This window comes from Pleurodeles waltl, chromosome 11, assembly GCF_031143425.1.
Source record: "Pleurodeles waltl isolate 20211129_DDA chromosome 11, aPleWal1.hap1.20221129, whole genome shotgun sequence".
In the NCBI taxonomy this organism is placed as follows: domain Eukaryota; kingdom Metazoa; phylum Chordata; class Amphibia; order Caudata; family Salamandridae; genus Pleurodeles; species Pleurodeles waltl.
The window spans coordinates 344,894,752-344,915,088 of record NC_090450.1 but is presented as its reverse complement, the minus strand read 5'-3'; the positions used below and the strand labels follow the sequence as shown (position 1 = coordinate 344,915,088).

The following is a 20,337-nucleotide window of genomic DNA, read 5'->3' as shown; positions in this document are numbered from 1 at the left end:
CGAATGTGGTTGTGAATCGCCCATTGCCATATCTTTTGTGCCAGGAGGCACAGCTGTGTCGAGTGTGTTCCCCCCTGTTTGTTTAGATAATACATTGTTGTCATGTTGTCTGTTTTGACAAGAATGTATTTGTGGGTTATGATGGGTTGAAATGCTTTCAACGCTAGGAATACTGCTAACAATTCGAGGTGATTTATATGCAACTTCGTTTGATGTACGTCCCATTGTCCTTGGATGCTGTGTTGATTGAGGTGTGCTCCCCACCCTGTCATGGAAGCATCTGTTATCACGTATTGTGGCACTGGGTCTTGGAAAGGCCGCCCTTTGTTTAAATTTATACTGTTCCACCATAGAAGCGAGATGTATGTTTGGCGGTCTATCAACACCAGATCTAGAAGGTGACCCTGTGCCTGTGACCATTGCGATGCTAGGCACTGTTGTAAGGGCCTCATGTGCAGTCTTGCGTTTGGGACAATGGCTATGCATGAAGACATCATGCCTAGGAGTTTTAATACCATCTTTGCATGTATTTTTTGTGTCTGATACATGGCTTGTATAACCTTGTAAAAATTTTGAACCCTTTGTGGACTTGGAGTGGCTATCCCCTTTGTTGTGTCGATTGTTGCTCCTAAGTATTGCTGTGTTTTGCACGGCAGAATGTGTGATTTTGCATAGTTGATGGAGAAACCGAGTTTGTAGAGGGTTTGTATGACATACTCTGTGTGGTGTGAACACTTTGTTAGGGAGTTGGTTTTGATTAGCCAATCGTCTAGGTAGGGGAACACATGTATTTGCTGCCTTCTGATATGTGCAGCTACTACTGCTAGGCATTTTGTAAATACTCTTGGTGCGGTTGTTATACCGAACGGCAACACTTTGAATTGGTAGTGTATTCCCTTGAATACGAACCTTCGGTATTTCCTGTGCGAGGGATAAATCGATATGTGGAAATACGCGTCCTTTAGATCTAAGGTTGTCATATAGTCTTGTTGTTTTAGCAGTGGTAATACGTCTTGTAGCGTGACCATGTGAAAGTGTTCCGAGTTGATGTAGATGTTTAGTGTTCTGAGATCTAAGATTGGTCTCAGTGTTTTGTCTTTTTTTGGTATTACAAAGTACAGTGAGTAAACTCCTGTGTTCCTTTGTGTACGTGGTACAAGTTCTATTGCGTCCTTTTGCAGTAATGCCTGAACTTCTAATTCCAGAAGGTCTAAATGCTGTTTTGACATGTTTTGTGTTTTTGGTGGGACATTTGGAGGGATTTGGAGAAATTCTATGCAATAACCATGTTGGATAATTGCTAAGACCCAAGTGTCTGTTGTTATTTTCTCCCAAGCTTTGTAAAATTGGCTTAGTCTTCCCCCCACTGGTGTTGTGTGAAGGGGTTGAGTGACTTGTGAGTCACTGTTTGGTTGTAGGGGTTTTGGGACCTTGAAATTTTCCCCGGTTTCTAGGGAATTGTCCCCCTCTGTACTGGCCCCGAAAGCCTCCCCTTTGGTACTGTCCCTGGTAGGTAGACGGTGTTGATTGTGAGGTGCTGGCTTGACCCCGAAACCCCTCTGAAGGGTGTTCTGCGAAATGTGCCAAGAGTGCCTCTGCCCTGCGGGGAATAGAGTGCGCCCATGGCCTTGGCTGTGTCAGTGTCCTTTTTCAATTTCTCAATTGCAGTGTCCACATCGGGTCCAAACAATTGCTGTTCGTTGAACGGCATATTGAGCACTGCCTGTTGTATCTCGGGTTTAAACCCGGATGTGCGCAACCATGCGTGCCGTCTTATGGTTACTGCGGTATTTATTGTTCTTGCAGCTGTATCCGCTGCATCCATAGAGGAGCGTATTTGGTTATTAGAGATATTTTGTCCCTCCTCAACTACTTGTTTTGCCCGTTTCTGAAATTCTTTGGGTAGATGCTCGATGAGATGCTGCATCTCATCCCAATGGGCTCTGTCATATCGCGCTAGGAGCGCCTGAGAGTTCGCGATGCGCCACTGGTTTGCAGCTTGTACAGCAACCCTTTTTCCAGCTGCGTCGAACTTGCGGCTCTTTGTCCGGAGGTGGTGCGTCGCCTGATGTGTGCGAGTTGGCTCTCTTGCGAGCTGCCTCTACTACAACTGAATCTGGTGGCAGTTGTGATGTGATAAAAGCAGGGTCTGTGGGCGGTGCTTTATATTTTTTCTCCACCCGTGGAGTTATCGCTCTGCTTTTGACAGGATCTTTAAAGATCTGTTTTGCATGCCTTAGCATTCCCGGGAGCATAGGCAGGCTTTGATAGGTGCTATGGGTGGAGGAGAGGGTGTTGAAAAGGAAGTCATCCTCGACAGGTTCTGAGTGTAACGACACGTTATGGAACTCTGCTGCCCTAGCTACCACCTGTGCATACGCTGTGCTGTCCTCGGGTGGTGAGGGCTTGGTAGGGTACGACTCAGGACTATTGTCTGATACTGGGGCGTCATATAGGTCCCAAGCGTCTTGGTCATCTTGGCTCATGGAGGTATGAGCTGGTGAATGTGACGGAGTTTGTGCCGGTGATGTATGAGTTACAGGTGGAGGAGAGGGTGGTGGAGTTATTTTCTTCACCACTTTTGGTTGTGGTGTTTGTTCTTGAGTTTGGAACTCGAGTCTTCTTTTCCTCCTGATTGTGGGAAGAGTGCTGATCTTCCCTGTCCCACTCTGTATGAAGATCCGCTTCTGGGTGTGGTCTACGTCAGTGGATTGTAACTCTTCTTCAAATCTGTGTTTGCGCATTTGAGAGGACAGTGATTGTTCCTCTGAATACGAGCTGGCAGTCGGTTCGGTTGCAGGGCGTTTTGGCACCGAAACTGTGTCTTTGCTTGTTTTCGGCTCCGAGGAGAATTCTCTTTTTTGTAGTCGATCTTTCTCGGCGTCGATCATCCTCGGTGCCGCTGTCTCTGCGTTGAGCAGCTTCGGTTCCGCTGTCTCGGCGTCGACCCTTTTCGGCAGCACTTTCTCGGTCCCGAGATTGCTGCGTGCCTGTGTCTCGACCCGAGTCGGACGATCTCGCCACCAGTTCGCCCTTTTTCGGTGCCGATGGACAGTCACCTATTTTATGGGTCGAGCCATGGCCTGTTGGCAGTGGCGTCCCCTGGGCCTTGTCTGTTTTCCCGTGTGGTGCTTGTTTCGACGTCTTACTCACGGTTTCTTCGACGTCGAACTCCTCCGAGTTAGATTCATGGATGGAGAAGGCTTCCTTTTCTTCTCCTTGTTCTTCGAACCCACGTTGTCCTGTCGGCGTGGACGCCATTTGCAACCTTCTGGCTCTTCGGTCACGGAGCGTCTTTCGGGACCGGAACGCACGATGGGCCTCACACGTCTCTTCCTTGTGCTCGGGCGACAGGCACAAGTTACAGACCAAATGTTGGTCTGTATACGGATATTTGCTGTGGCATTTAGGACAGAATCGGAACGGGGTCCGTTCCATCGGTGTCGATTTTACACGCGGTCGGGCCGACCAGGCCCCGACGGGGGGGTCGAAGTTACCCCGAAGGGCTACCGGAGCTCTTCACGATTCGGTGTCGATTGTATCTAACCCGATACCGAACGAAACAATACCGACGTAGTTTTCCGAAGTTTTGACTATCTTTCCGTCCCGAAACCCGGAGCGAAAAGGAACACGTCCGAACCCGATGGCGGAAAAAAAACAATCAAAGATGGAGTCGACGTCCATGCGCAATGGAAACAAGGAGGAGTCCCTCGGTCTCGTGACTCGAAAAGACTTCTTCCAAGAAAAACAACTTGTAACACTCCGACCCAACACCAGACGGCGGACTATGCACAGCATGTGTATCTGCAGCTACACATGCCACCGAACAACATTTTCCGCCCAAATTATTCCAGCCTTTCTGATTGTTGCATTCCCTTCCGCACCCCCAGATTGGCAAAGGAAGAGGATGCCTGGATGACAAGTCTCTCAGTGATTGGGTGTTGGGACAGGAATTTAGGGGAGGGCCGATGGCATGCGATAGTCCTGTTCACAGGAGTCCATGTGTTGAATCTGGAGCAAGTACCCAATAGGACATCGGTAAAGGCTTCATCAAATGACAGAAGAGGCTCAGATGTGGAAGCCCCTGGCTGAAGCACCTCCATCAGGAGATGAAACCTGACCTGAACAGTAGGCAGCTCAAGGCCAAGGACCTCATCTGCCCTACTGACCACCATGGAATACGTTGCTCCCTCCGCCATAGCCACAGTAGGAAGAGACAGCATGCCAGCTGCTGGAGAAGTGTCCAGGCCACTGGCCTCACCCAACTCCTGTGCCCAGTCCTAAGTAGGGTCATCCCGGTATTCATATGGGTCCAGGGAACCCTCCAATCCTTCCCTGAAATTAACCCATAAGTAAAAGGGTCGGAATCTAATCTAGGGTGAATAGGCACCATCAAAGACTGAGGCGGCCGATGCCAGTCTGACTCAAAGGTTTTCGGGGATGAAGATCGGGATGAAGTCGATGGTGGGCACCACCAACACCAGGAGTGTTGACAATCAAACTGCCGGTGGGGAAGGTCTCAATGGTAAGACTACCACCAATGCAGCTCCAGAGGGGACCTCTGTGGCCAGAGCCCGAGCCGCTGGCACAGAACCCGATAGCCCCCTGACTGAAACCAGGGGGCCTAAAAGGCACCGTATAGATGTCAGCCTGCCCAAAAATGAGGCATGACCACAGAACTTCTTTAATTAGGCAGGGGTCGCTCGGGCACCCGAAAACTCGGGGGGGAAGCACGGAGTGGACCCAGAAGCATGATTCAAAAGGAGGCCTCAGCATCAGCACTCCTCCCATGTCCCATTAGCTGAGCTACAGGGTGAAGACAAATGGTGACGGGATCTCTGACTTATTCCCTTGACCCAAAGACTTCGAAGAAGAAGAATGGTGGTGTCTGGCTGATTGAGACTTTCCCCTCAAGCAAGACCGGGATGTGGACTTGCGTGGAGTCAACTGCCGGGCCACCATAAGCTCCCTCAAGGCCTTCGGGTGCATTGTCCGGCACTCAGAGCATGACTTCAGGTCGTGGTGGCACTCCAGGCACCACAAACAGATCCGATGCAGATCTGTCACAGACATGCGGTGACAGTCCTCACACAGTTTGAAACCAGTCTTCGGGGACATCCCTAGACGCACGACAAAAAAAAAAAAAAACACACACACACAACTCAACAAAAACTCAAAAGGGTTGAAGTCGGTCAAAGAGACAAGGGCAGCTCTCTCCGGTTCAGCGCATGGTGTGGAAAGAAAAACTGAAGTCACTGCACAGAGGCAGCGTCTATGTACTGCTCCCGACGTCATCATGACAACTACAATGCCAACAACGCCCACAGAGTCGAACGACAACACCTACTGACACGCAAGGGTATTGCTTGAAGAAAAAATGTCCAGATCCAGTCTGATGTCTGGGGGAAAATTCTAAGGTAAGGAATCTGCAACGAGAAGTCTCTATCAGATCTCCTGTGCACCAAGACTGTTGCTCTTGCCAAGGCTTGCTTGTACTTCCTCCGAGGAGATCTTGAGGCTCCAAGAAGCCTCACTTCCCACCACTCTGCAACTCCAAGATCAACTTCCACTCTGCCACTCCTGCGATGTGGGACTCCCATTTTGTTGTGCTGTTGAGGACTCGCTGAGACTCCCTGTGCCTGCTGCCAATGAGTCACTCCTGGGAGCTCCATAGACTACAGCTGGCTTTCCCTCCTGCCGAAGACTTGCCCTAACTAACCGTAAGGCTAGAGTCACTGGGACCTTGCTGGTCCTCCAAAACCCACAACTTACCTTGCAACAACTATTTGCATTTGCCAAGGCCAGTTGGAGGCCCTGCTGGTCACTGACCTTCCTGCAATCCAACAACCGATGTGGGACAGCTTGTGGGTGACTGAGGATCTCCTGCATCCCCACTGAACCCAGCAGCTGGGCTTCTTCACCGTCCTGCAGGAACTTCACCACCAAGAGGGTGGGCATTGCCTACCTGCAGGACCTGATCATCTCAGAGGTCAGGACACTGTCCTCTTCTTTGTCAGGTTCTTCAAGTCTCAAATCCATCTTTTGGTTCCACATACCTGGTCCACAGATAACAGCAGCTGCAATATAACCATGGAGACGATGCACAGTGCCAACTAAATGAGGAGGCACTTTAGCATCTGACTCAAAAGACAACTTAGAACAAAGAAGTTGTACACATCAAAACTCAGCAATAGGTAAAAGGAGTATGCAGAGCAACTTTAATTACAGCTACACATCTCAGGAACACTGTATCCTCAGGAACCTTACCTTGAGGGAGGCAAAGTAGCTGCCACTACTTTCCAAGTAATGTCAAAAACCCACACATACCTTTGGTATCTGCTGAGTGATTTTTGCTAAGTTCTGCCCTTTTTTCCCAATGATGAAACGATGAAGCCATGATGGGGCAGAAACAGATGAGACGATGAAACTGTTGGCCTGAAATAAAAAACAACAAGCGTTTCCAAAGCAAATCGGGCTCGCATTTTAAAAAGTCAGAGCTACTGCCATTGTAACTGGTGATGTCTTATCTGTGTGTTTTGGTTTGAAGTGCAATGGATGTATTTAGTTCAGAGGAATATTATGGGCAGGAGCGGAATTGTTAATAGTGCGGTGTAGTGGAATTATGTGACATGGTTAATAGATAGGGTTGACAGTTGCACAGAATAGACAAGGTAAGAGAGGGGTGTAGGTAGTTTATGCACGAAGTGCTGAATAAACTCTAGACAGAGGAGCAGAAAGAGCTGAAATATGAAACTTCCTTCCAGCAATCCCCTAGAAATCATGAGGATCGTGAATACATGGCTATTCCCCACTTGAACCTACTGAAGACAACTGACTGGCATTACCCTGCTTCCCATCTGTATGCTAAGTACTGGGGAATTTAATTTAGGAGAAGGAATATACTCAACACCCACACCTGAATCCAAATGACAACCCCCCCAGCTTAGACAAGATGGAAAAAACCACATGAACCTTATTCGCCAAAAAGTCCACTACAGAAAGATAAATGAGAACATGCAATCAATAGACATGTAAATATCAACGTCACAGCAAGATCTTAAAAGGCCACTGTTTAATCTTTTTTTTTTTTTTTAATTCTTTCAAATGTTTAAGAAATTTGAAACTAATTGTAGGAAAATCGCTCCTTGTTGCAGTCCAGCCTCCTCTTTCCTCCCCCCCCCCTCCCACACACACCACCAAAACACACATTTTGCCTGATATTGATGTTGACTTGACTGAAGTGTGCTGGGATACTGCTAACCAGGCAGCATCACCAGTGTTCTTTCACGTAACAATGTACCATTGTTGCCACAATTGGCACAACCCTGGCACACAGCTAAGTCCCTTGTAAAAGGTACCAGTGGTACCAAGGGCCATGATGCCAGGGAAGGTCGCTAAGGGCTGCTGCATGTGTTGTGCCACCCTAAGGGACCCTTCACCTAACACAAGCACACTGCCATATCATATTGTGTGTGTTGGTGGAGAGAAAAAACAAAGTCGACATGGCATCCCTTTCAGAATGCCATGCACACAAAATACTGCCAGTGGCATAGTCAAGTCACCGCTCTAGCAGGCCTTACAGCCTTAAGGCAGGGTGCACTATACTACAGTTCCATAATCGCTACACGGAAATCTGCAAGTTTGGTATCAAACTTCTCAGCACAATAAATGCACACGGATGACAGTGAGGAATTTATTGTCAAATGCATCCAGAGGGCATCTGAGAGATGCCCCCTGAATACCAGTCAGACTTAGAGTGGGGCTGACTAGTTTCTGCCAGCCTGCCACAACCAGACATGTTGGCCACATGGGGAGAGTGCCTTTGTCACTCTGTGGCCAGGACCAAAGCCTGTACTGGGTGGAGGTGCTTCTAACCTCCCCCTGCAGGAACTGTAACACCTGGCGGTGAGCCTCAAACGCTCACCCCCTTTGTTACAGCACCATAGGTGTAAGGAAATGCCTCCTTGGCATGGTTACCCCCTGACTTTTTGCCTTTGCTGATGCTATGTTTTGAATTGAAAGTGTGCTGAGGCCTGCTAACCAGGCCCCAGCACCAGTGTTCTTTCCCTAACCTGTACTTTTGATTCCACAATTGGCACACCCTGGCATCCAGAGAAGTCCCTTGTAACTGGTACCTCTGGTACCAAGGGCCCTGATGCCAGGGAAGGTCTCTAAGGCTGCAGCATGTATTATGCCACCCTAGAGACCCCTCACTCAGCACAGACACACTGCTTACCAGCTTGTGTGTGCTAGTGATAACCAAATGAGTAAGTCGACATGGCACTCCCCTCAGGGTGCCATGCCAGCCTCTCACTGCCTATGCAGTATAGGTAAGACACCCCTCTAGCAGGCCTTACAGCCCTAAGGCAGGGTGCACTATACCATAGGTGAGGGTACCAGTGCATGAGCACTGTGCCCCTACAGTGTCTACGCAAAACCTTAGACATTGTAAGTGCAGGGTAGCCATAAGAGTATATGGTCTGGGAGTCTGTTTTACACGAACACCACAGCACCATAATGGCTACACTGAAAACTGGGAAGTTTGGTATCAAACTTCTCAGCACAATAAATGCACACTGATGCCAGTGTACATTTTATTGTAAAATACACCACAGAGGGCACCTTAGAGGTGCCCCCTGAAACTTAACCGACTATCTGTGTAGGCTGACTGGTTCCAGCAGCCTGCCACACTAGAGACATGTTACTGGCCCCATGGGGAGAGTGCCTTTGTCACTCTGAGGCCAGTAACAAAGCCTGCACTGGGTGGAGATGCTAACACCTCCCCCAGGCAGGAGCTGTAACACCTGGCGGTGAGCCTCAAAGGCTCACCCCTTTGTCACAGCATCGCAGGACACTCCAGCTAGTGGAGTTGCCCGCCCCCTCCGGCCCCGGCCCCCACTTTTGGCGGCAAGGCCGGAGAAAATAATGAGAATAACAAGGAGGAGTCACTGGCCAGTCAGGACAGCCCCTAAGGTGTCCTGAGCTGAGGTGACTAACTTTTAGAAATCCTCCATCTTGCAGATGGAGGATTCCCCCAATAGGATTAGGGATGTGACTCCCTCCCCTTGGGAGGAGGCACAAAGAGGGTGTACCCACCCTCAGGGCTAGTAGCCATTGGCTACTAACCCCCCAGACCTAAACACGCCCTTAAATTTAGTATTTAAGGGCTCTCCCTGAACCTAGAAACTAGATTCCTGCAACAACAACAAGAAGGACTGCCTAGCTGAAAACCCCTGCAGAGGAAGACCAGAAGACAACAACTGCCTTGGCTCCAGAAACTCACCGGCCTGTCTCCTGCCTTCCCAAGAACTCTGCTCCAGCGACGCCTTCCAAAGGGACCAGCGACCTCTGAATCCTCTGAGGACTGCCCTGCTTCGACGACGACAAGAAACTCCCGAGGACAGCGGACCTGCTCCAAAAAGACTGCAACTTTATCCAAAGGAGCAGCTTTAAAGAACCCTGCAATCTCCCCGCAAGAAGCGTGAGACTTGCAACACTGCACCCGGCGACCCCGACTCGGCTGGTGGAGAACCAACACCTCAGGGAGGACCCCCGGACTACTCTACGACTGTGAGTACCAAAACCTGTCCCCCCTGAGCCCCCACAGCGCCGCCTGCAGAGGGAATCCCGAGGCTTCCCCTGACCGCGACTCTCTGAAACCTAAGTCCCGACACCTGGAAAAGACCCTGCACCCGCAGCCCTCAGGACCTGAAGGACCGGACTTTCACTGCAGAAGTGACCCCCAGGAGTCCCTCTCCCTTGCCCAAGTGGAGGTTTCCCCGAGGAAGCCCCCCCTTGCCTGCCTGCAGCGCTGAAGAGATCCCTTGATCTCTCATTGACTTCCATTGCGAACCCGACGCTTGTTCTAACACTGCACCCGGCCGCCCCCGCGCCGCTGAGGGTGAAATTTCGGTGTGGGCTTGTGTCCCCCCCGGTGCCCTACAAAACCCCCCTGGTCTGGCCTCCGAAGACGCGGGTACTTACCTGCTGGCAGACTGGAACCGGGGCACCCCCTTCTCTCCATTGAAGCCTATGCGTTTTGGGCACCACTTTGAACTCTGCACCTGACCGGCCCTGAGCTGCTGGTGTGGTAACTTTGGGGTTGCTCTGAACCCCCAACGGTGGGCTACCTTGGACCAAGAACTGAACCCTGTAAGTGTTGTACTTACCTGGTAAAACTAACAAAAACTTACCTCCCCCAGGAACTCCTCCAGTGAAAGTCCGGTCCTTCAGGTCCTGGGGGCTGCGGGTGCAGGGTCTCTCCCAGGTGTCGGGACTTAGGATTCAAAGAGTCGCGGTCAGGGGAAGCCTCGGGATTCCCTCTGCAGGCGGCGCTCTGGGGGCTCAGGGGGGGACAGGTTTTGGTACTCACAGTCGGAGAGTAGTCCGGGGGTCCTCCCTGAGGTGTTGGTTCTCCACCAGCCGAGTCGGGGTCGCCGGGTGCAGTGTTGCAAGTCTCACGCTTCTTGCGGGGAGCTTGCAGGGTTCTTTAAAGCTGCTGGAAACAAAGTTGCAGCTTTTTCTTGGAGCAGGTCCGCTGTCCTCGGGAGTTTGTCTTTTCGAAGCAGGGGCAGTCCTCAGAGGATGTCGAGGTCGCTGGTCCCTTTGGAAGGCGTCGCTGGAGCAGGATCTTTGGAAGGCAGGAGACAGGCCGGTGAGTTTCTGGAGCCAAGGCAGTTGTCGTCTTCTGGTCTTCCGCTGCAGGGGTTTTCAGCTGGGCAGTCCTTCTTCTTGTAGTTGCAGGAATCTGATTTTCTAGGGTTCAGGGTAGCCCTTAAATACTAAATTTAAGGGCGTGTTTAGGTCTGGGGGGTTAGTAGCCAATGGCTACTAGCCCTGAGGGTGGGTACACCCTCTTTGTGCCTCCTCCCAAGGGGAGGGGGTCACAATCCTAACCCTATTGGGGGAATCCTCCATCTGCAAGATGGAGGATTTCTAAAAGTCAGAGTCACCTCAGCTCAGGACACCTTAGGGGCTGTCCTGACTGGCCAGTGACTCCTCCTTGTTGCTTTCTTTGTTCCCTCCAGCCTTGCCGCCAAAAGTGGGGGCCGTGGCCGGAGGGGGCGGGCAACTCCACTAAGCTGGAGTGCCCTGCTGGGCTGTGACAAAGGGGTGAGCCTTTGAGGCTCACCGCCAGGTGTCACAGCTCCTGCCTGGGGGAGGTGTTAGCATCTCCACCCAGTGCAGGCTTTGTTACTGGCCTCAGAGTGACAAAGGCACTCTCCCCATGGGGCCAGCAACATGTCTCTGGTGTGGCAGGCTGCTGGAACTAGTCAGCCTACACAGACAGTCGGTTAAGTTTCAGGGGGCACCTCTAAGGTGCCCTCTGTGGTGTATTTTACAATAAAATGTACACTGGCATCAGTGTGCATTTATTGTGCTGAGAAGTTTGATACCAAACTTCCCAGTTTTCAGTGTAGCCATTATGGTGCTGTGGAGTTCGTGTTTGACAGACTCCCAGACCATATACTCTTATGGCTACCCTGCACTTACAATGTCTAAGGTTTTGTTTAGACACTGTAGGGGTACCATGCTCATGCACTGGTACCCTCACCTATGGTATAGAGCACCCTGCCTTAGGGCTGTAAGGCCTGCTAGAGGGGTGTCTTACCTATACTGCATAGGCAGTGAGAGGCTGGCATGGCACCCTGAGGGGAGTGCCATGTCGACTTACTCGTTTTGTCCTCACTAGCACACACAAGCTGGCAAGCAGTGTGTCTGTGCTGAGTGAGAGGTCTCCAGGGTGGCATAAGACATGCTGCAGCCCTTAGAGACCTTCCTTGGCATCAGGGCCCTTGGTACTAGAAGTACCAGTTACAAGGGACTTATCTGGATGCCAGGGTCTGCCAATTGTGGATACAAAAGTACAGGTTAGGGAAAGAACACTGGTGCTGGGGCCTGGTTAGCAGGCCTCAGCACACTTTCAATTGTAAACATAGCATCAGCAAAGGCAAAAAGTCAGGGGGCAACCATGCCAAGGAGGCATTTCCTTACACAAGATATTACATGTTAAATTTGAACCTGTGGTTCTTAAAATAAACTAAGAAAATATATTTTTCTATACAAAACCTATTGGCTGGATTTGTCGCTGAGTGTGTGTACCTCATTTATTGTCTATGTGTATGTGCAACAAATGCTTAACACTACTCCTTGGATAAGCCTACTGCTCGACCACACTACCACAAAATAGAGCATTAGTATTATATCTTTTTACCACTATTTTACCTCTAAGGGGAACCCTTGGACTCTGTGCATGCTATTCCTTACTTTGAAATAGCACATACAGAGCCAACTTCCTACAATAGGGCATCCAGCTAGTGGAGATGCCCGCCCCTCAGGCCACTGCCCACACTTTTGGCGGCAAAGCTGGAGGATATCATTGAGAAAAACAAGGAGACACCCACCAGTCAGGACAGCCCCCAAGGTGTCCTGAGCTGAGGTGACCCATGCCTTTAGAAATCCTCCATCTTAGTTTTGGAGGATTCCCCCAATAGGATTAGGGATGTGCCCCCCTCCCCTCAGGGAGGAGGCACAAAGAGGGTGTAGCCACCCTTCAGGACAGTAGCCATTGGCTACTGCCCCCAAGACCCAAACACACCCTTTAATTTAGTATTTAGGGGCAAACCAGAACCCAGGAAATCAGATTCCTGCAACCTGAACCAAGGACTGCTGACCTGAAAGCCCTGCAGAGACTACTGGAGACAACTGCTTTGGCCCCACCCTACCAGCATGTCTCCGGACTCGAAAAACTGCAACAGCGACGCATCCAACAGGGACCAGTGACCTCTGAATATTCAGTGGACTGCCCAGAACCTAAGGACCAAGAAACTACAGTGAGCGGCTCTGCTCAACAAACAGCAACAATATTGCAACTTCTTGCAACTTTTAAAGGACTTCACTCTACCCGCCGGAAGCGTGAGACTTCTCCCTCTGCACCCGATGCCCCCGGCACGAGATCCAGAGAACCACCACCACAGTGAGGACTCCTAGGCAACTGCGACTCCATGAGTAGCCTGAGACGACCCCCCTGCACCACCACAACGACGCATGCAGAGAGAATGCAGAGAGAATCCAGAGGCTCCCCCTTACTGTGACTGCCTGTAACAAGGGATCCGACACCTGGACTAAGCACTGCACCCGCAGCCCCCAGGACCAGAAGGAACCAAACCTCAGTACATGAGTGACGCAATTGAAACCAATACAAAACCCAACGCCTGCTTTGCACACTGCACCCGGCCGCCCCTGTGCCACTGAGGATGTGTTTGGTGTGCCTACTTGTGTTCCCCTTCCCCCGTGCTCTACAAAACCCCCCTAGTCTGCCCTCTGAAGACGCACGTACTTACCTGCTGGCAGACTGGAACCGGAGCACTGCTGTTCTTCATAGGCGCCTGTGTGTTTTGGGCACCTCTTTGACCTCTGCACCTTACTGGCCCTGAGCTGCTGGTGTGCTAACTTTGGGGTTGCCTTGAACCCCCAACAGTGGGCTGCTTATGCCCAGGATCTGAGACTTGTAAGTGCTTTACTTACCTGACAAACTAACCTTTACTTACCTCCCCCAGCAACTGTTGATTTTTGCACGGTGTCCACTTTTAAAATAGCTTATTGCCATTTTAATAAAAACTGTATATGTTATTGCTCTAATTCAAAGTTCCTAACTTACCTGTGTGGAGTACCTCGCATTTTATGTAATCTTGAACTTGGGGGGGTCTAAAAATAAATTAAGAAAATATATGTTTCTATATAAAACCTATTGGCCTGGAGTAAGTCTTTGAGTGTGTGTTCCTCATTTATTGCCTGTGTGTACAACAAATGCTTAACACTACCCTCTGATAAGCCTACTGCTCGACCACGCTACCACAAAATAGAGCATTAGAATTATCTAATTTTGCCACTACCTTACTTCTAAGGGGAACCCTTGGACTCTGTATATACTATCTCAAAGTAAGAGCTAGTGTGCAGAGTCAACTTCCTACACCTCTACAGTGTTTAAGTCCATTCTTAAACATTGCAAATACAGTGTGGCCATATTAAGTATATGGTCTGGAAGTTTGTCAGGAACTAACTCCACAGTTCCATAATGGCTACACTGAATAATGGGTTTGGTACCGAACTTCTGAGAATAATAAACCCACACTGATGACAGTGCTGGATTTATTAAGAAATGCACACAGAGGGCATCTTAGAGATGCCCCCTGTATTTTACCCAGTCCTTCAGTGTAGGACTGACTGGTCTGTGCCAGCCTGCCTTCCAGACTAGTTTCTAGCCACATGGGGTGAGTGCTTTTGTGCACTCTGTGGCCAGCAACAAAGCCTGCACCGGGTGGAGGTGCTTCACACCTCCCCCTGCAGGAACTGTAACACCTGGCAGTGAGCCTCAAAGGCTCAAGCGTGGTGTTACAACACCCCAGAGCACTCCAGCTAGTGGAGAAGACGTTGACAACCTGAGACAATTTCCCTGCACCCCCACAGCGACATCTACATAGAGAATCCACAGGCTCACCCTGACCTTGACTGCAAGGTAACAAAGAATCAGATGCCTGGAAGTAGCACTGCACCGCAGCCCCCATGCCCGAGAGAAACCAACTACTGGTGCATGAGTGACCAGCATGCAGCCCTCATCCTTGCCCAGTCAGTGGCTGGCCCGAGAAGCCCCTGGTCAGGTGCACAGGTCAAAGGAGGGCCAAAAACACATAAGCGCCTTTGAAGAACAGGGGTGCTCCGGTTTCAGTCTGCTAGCAGTTAAGTACCTGCGTCCTCGTTGAGAAGACCAGTTTTTTTTTTGTATAGCACGGGGGCTGGAGGGGAGAGAGGGGGTGGCGAAGAAGAGACAACCAGGCACACAAAATACACCCTCAGAAGCACAGGGGCAGCCGGGTGCGGTGTGCAAAGTAAGCGTCTGCTTTGCTATAGAAAGCAATGGAGGGAGGGGGCAGTGGGGGGGGGGGGGGAGGGGGAGGGGTCACTTAGTTGATGCAGGCAGGGCACAGGGGGCTTCTAGGGCCAGCCACCGACTGGGCTAGGAAGAGGGCAACTGCTCGTCACTCCTTCACTGGAAGGTTGTTCCTCCCGGTCTGGGGGCTGCGGGTGCAATGCTTGGTCCAGGCATCTGGTTCCTTGTTACCAGGCAGTCGCGGTCAGGGGGAGCCTCTGGATCCTCTCTGCAGGCGTCACAGTGGTGCTGCAGGGGGGTTGACTCCAGGTACTCACGTCGTCTGTGAGTCCTCTCTGCAGTGTTTGTTCTCTGGAGCTCGAGACAGGGGCATCGGGTGCACAGTGAAGTCTCACGCTTCGAAAAGAGAGTTCTTTGAAAGTTGCTAAGTTGTTGCAGTTTTTGAACAGTGCTGCTGTTCTTGAGAGTTTCTTGGTCCTTCGGGTTCAGGGCAGTCCACAGGTCGCTGGTCCCTGTCGGATGGGTCACTGTGCAGGTTCTTTGATTCTGGAGAGAGGCCAGTAGGGCTGGGACCAAGTCAGTTATCTCCGTCGTCTCTACAGGGCTTTCAGGTCAGCAGTCCTTCCTTGAGGTTGCAGGAATCTGATTTCCTGGGTTCAGGGTCGCCCCTAAATACTAAATTTAGGGGTGTGTTTAGGTCAAGGGGCAGTAGCCAAAGGCTACTGTCATGGAGGGTGGCTACACCCTCGGTGTCTACTCCCTGAGGGGCGGGGGTCACATCCCTAATCCTATTGGGGGAATCCTCCAATCTCAAGAGGGAGGATTTCTAAAAGGCAGGAGTCCTCTCAGGGAACCTTAGGGGCTGTCCTGACTGGTGGGTGGCTCCTCTATTTTCCTCATTATCTCCTCCAGCCTTGCCGCCAAAAGGGTGGGGGGGGTGTTGGCGCATCTCCACTAGCTGGGATGCCCTGGGGGTGCTGTAACAAAAAGGCATGAGCCTTTGAGGCTCACCGCAAGGTGTTACAGTTCCTGCAGGGGGAGGTGAGAAGCACCTCAACCCAGTACAGGCTTTGTTCCTGGCGCAGAGTGACAAAGGCACTCACCCCAGGTGGCCAGCAACCCGTCTGGCTGTGGCTGGCTTGCAAAAACTGGTCACCCTAACACTAGGAGTTAGACTGGTATTCAGGGGGCATCTCAAAGATGTCCTCTGGGTGTATTTTGCAATAGATCACACACTGGCATCAGTGTGTATTTATTGTGCTGAGAACTTTGATACCCAACGTTCCAGATTTCAGTGCAGCCATTCTGGAACTGTGGAGTTTGTATTTGACCTCTTTATAGCTACCCTGAACTTACAATGTCTAAGGTTTAGTTTAGGCACTGTAGGGCATAGTGCTCATACACTTATGCCCTCACCTTTGGTATAGGGCACGCTGCCTTAGGGCTGAAAGGCCTGCTAGAGGGGTGGCTTACCTATGCCACAGGCAGTGAGAGGTGGGTATGGCATTCGGAGGGGAGGGCCATGTCGACTGTCTTTTCTCCCCACCAGCACACACAAGCTGTGAGGCAGTGTGCTGAGCGAGGGGTCCCCAGGGTGGCATAATACATGCTGCAGCCCTTAGGGAGCTTCCCTGGCAACAGGCCCTTGGTACCAGGGGTACCATTTACAAGGGACTTATCAGTGTGCCAGGGCTGTGCCAATTGTGGGAGCAAAATGTACAGTTTTAGGGAAAGAACATTGGTGCTGGGGCCTGGTTAGCAGGGTCCCAGCTTCTTTCAATCATAACTGATAAACAAAATGCAAAATGTCAGGGGGAAACCATGCCAAGGAAGGCATTTCCTTACACAGAGCTTTCGCTGTCAGGGGGGTCCTCAAGATACCCTCTGCAGGAGTTGTCGTGGAGGAGTGGAGAGTTCAACCCAGGGTTGGCACTTGCACAGAATCGCCTGGGGATTCTCTCTAGCTGGTTGGGCCACCTGGACATGGGTCGTGGGCTCTGGTGCAGGGTGGTTAGGACTCATTTGGAGTGAGGTAGGAGTCCTTGGTTGCTGTTTGGCCCTGTCCAGGAGGGAAGGACTGTTCACAGGAGTTCTTGGTCCTTTTGAGTGTAGGGTAGTCCTATGGAGCTTGTCAGAGGTCACTGGTACCGCTGGATATGTCGTTGTTCTTTTGCAGGTCCATTGAAGCAGGAGACAGGCCGGTAGGGGCTGGTACCAAAGCAGATTTCTTCCTATTTCTCTGTTGGGGGTTTCAGCTAAGCAGTCCTTCTCCGGTCGCCAGGAATATTGTGAGCTGGTTTCAGTGGGTCCTTAACTCCTAGATTTAGGTGCGTTTTAGGGTCAGAAGGCAGAAGCCAAATGTTGACTGTCCTGAGGGTGGTTACACCCTCCTTGTGCCCCCTCCCTTGGGGAGGGGGCACAAACCTAATCCTAATGAGACCTTGCCTGGCCACAGGGGCCCTGGTACCATGGGTACTGTAAGGAAATGCTCGTTGGCACGGTTACCCCCTGACTTTTTGCCTTTGCTGATGCTATGTTTTGATTTGAAAGTGTGCTGAGGCCTGCTAACCAGGCCCCAGCACCAGTGTTCTTTCCCTAACCTGTACTTTTGTTTACACAATTGGCACACCCTGGCATCCAGGTAAGTCCCTTGTAACTGGTACCCCTGGTACCAAGGGCCCTGATGCCAGGAAAGGTCTCTAAGGGCTGCAGCATGTCTTATGCCACCCTGGGGACCCCACACTCAGCACAGACACACTGCTTGCCAGCTTGTGTGTGCTGGTGAGGACAAAACGAGTAAGTCGACATGGCACTCCCCTCAGGGTGCCATGCCAACCTCACACTGCCTATGCAGTATAGATAAGTCACCCCTCCAGCAGGCCTTACAGCCCTAAGGCAGGGTGCACTATACCATAGGTGAGGGCACCAGTGCATGAGCACTATGCCCCTACAGTGTCTAAGCAAAACCTTCGACATTGTAAGTGCAGGGTAGCCATAAGAGTATATGGTCTGGGAGTCTGTCATACACTAACTCCACAGCACCATAAAGGCTACACTGAAAACTGGGAAGTTTGGTATCAAACTTCTCAGCACAATAAATGCACACTGATGCCAGTGTACATTTTATTGTAACATAGACCCCAGAGGACACCTTAGAGGTGCCCCCTGAAACCTTAACCAACTACCCGTGTAGGCTGACTGGTTTTAGGAGCCTGCCACACTCGAGACATGTGGCTGGCCACATGGGGAGAGTGCCTTTGTCACTCTGTGGCTAGTAACAAAGCCTGTACTGGGTGGAGATGCTTATCACCTCCCCCTTACAGTCCTGCAACACCTGGCGGTGAGCCTCAAGGGCTCACCCCCTTTGTTACAGCACCACAGGGCATTCCAGCTAGTGGATTTCCCCGCCCCCTCCAGCCATGGCCCCACTTTTGGAGGCAAGGCCGGAGGAGATAATGAGAAAAACAAGGAGGAGTCACTGACCAGTCAGGACAGCCTCTAAGGCAACCTGAGCTGAAGTGACTGACTTTTAGGAATCCTCCATCTTGCAGATGGAGGATCCCCCCCAATAGGATTAGGAATGTGACCCCCCCCCTCCCCTTGGGAGGAGGCACAAAGAGGGTGTAGCCACCCTCAGGCCTAGTAGCCATTGGCTACTGCCCTCCCAGACCTAAACACACCCCTAAATTCTGTATTTAGGGCTCCCCTGAACCTAGGAACTCCGATTCCTGCAACCTAAGAAGAAGAGGACTGCTAAGCTGAAAAACCCTGCAGAGAAGACGGAGACACCAACTGCTTTGGCCCCAGTTCTACTGGCCTGTCTTCCCCCCTTCTGAAGAAACTGCTCCAGCGACGCTCTCCCCAGGGACCAGCGACCACTGAATCCTCAGAGGACTGCCCTGCTCTAGAAGGACCAAGAAACTCCAGAGAACAGCGGTCCTGTTCACCCAAGACTGCATCTTTTTTTCCAAAGAAGCAACTTTAAAACAACTGCGTTTCCCGCCGGAAGCGTGAGACTTGCTACTCTGCACCCGACGCCCCCGGCTCGACTTGTGGAGAAACAACACTTCAGGGAGGACTCCCCGGCGACTACAAGACCGTGAGTAGCCAGAGTTGCCCCCCCCCCGATCCCCCACAGCGACACCTGCAGGATCCCCTTGACCGCGACTGCCTGACTACTAGATCCCGACGCCTGGAAAAGACTCTGCACCCGCAGCCCCCAGGATCTGAAAGATCGGAACTCCAGTGCAGGAATGACCCCCCCCAGGAGACCCTCTCCCTTGCCCATGTGGTGGCTACCCCAAAAAGCCCCCCCCTTGCCTGCATCGCTGAAGAGACCCCTTGGTCTCCCATTGATCTTCATTGGAAACCCAACGCGTGTTGGCGCACACTGCACCCGGTCGCCCCGTGCTGCTGAGGGTGTACTTTCTGTGCTAACTTGTGTCCCCCCCTGGTGCCCTACAAAACCCCCCTGGTCTGCCCTCCGAAGAAGCGGGTACTTACCTGCTGGCAGACTGGAACCGGGGCACCCCCTTCTCCATTGAAGCCTATGCGTTTTGGGCACTTCTTTGACCTCTGCACCTGACCGGCCCGGAGCTGCTGGTGTGGTAACTTTGGGGTTGCTCTGAACCCCCAACAATGGGCTACCTTGGACCCAAACTTGAACCCCGTAGGTGGTTTACTTACCTGCAAAAACTAACAATTACTTACCTCCCCTAGGAACTGTGAAAATTGCACTGTGTCTAGTTTTAAAATAGCTATGTGATTTATTTGAAAACGGTGTATGCTATTTTGATTGTTCAAAGTTCCTAAAGTACCTACCTGCAATACCTTTCATTTTAAGTATTACATGTAAAATTTGAACCTGTGGTTCTTAAAATAAACTAAGAAAATATATTTTTCTATACAAAAACCTATTGGCCTGGAATTGTCCGAGTGTGTGTTCCTCATTTATTGCTGGTGTATGTACAACAAATGCTTAACACTACTCCTTTGATAAGCCTACTGCTCGACCACTCTACCACAAAAGAGAGCATTAGTATTATCTCTTTTTGCCACTATCTTACCTCTAAGGGGAACCTTTGGACTCTGTGCATAATATTCCTTACTTTGAAATAGTGCATACAGAGCCAACTTCCTACAGTCTAAGAATAGACAGACACTGTAGGGGCATATTGCTCATGCAGCTATGCCCTCACCTGTGGTATAGTGCACCCTGCCTTAGGGCTGTAAGGCCTACTAGAGGGGTGACTTATCTATGCCACAGGCAGTATTTTATGTGTGTAGCACCCTGAGGGGGATGCCATGTCTACTTTGCCTTTTTCTCCCCAACACACACGATCTGCAATGGCAGTGTGCATGTGTTAGGTGAGCGGTCCCTAAGGGTGGCACAACACATGCTGCAACCCTTCGTCACAGAGCCCTTGGTACCACTGGTACCTTTTACA

The 20,337-nt window shown here is 51.0% G+C and overlaps 1 protein-coding gene across 2 annotated transcripts in view; it reads right to left on the bottom strand.

Moving 5' to 3' along the window:
- The window catches only part of HDLBP (high density lipoprotein binding protein), a 671,758-nt gene that overhangs the window by 427,773 nt on the left and 223,648 nt on the right, over positions 1-20,337 (bottom strand). For both annotated transcript variants that reach the window (XM_069213644.1, XM_069213643.1), the window contains exon 9: positions 6,328-6,435. In XM_069213644.1, coding sequence (XP_069069745.1) covers positions 6,328-6,435 — 108 coding nt within the window. The remainder of the gene's footprint in view (positions 1-6,327; positions 6,436-20,337) is intronic.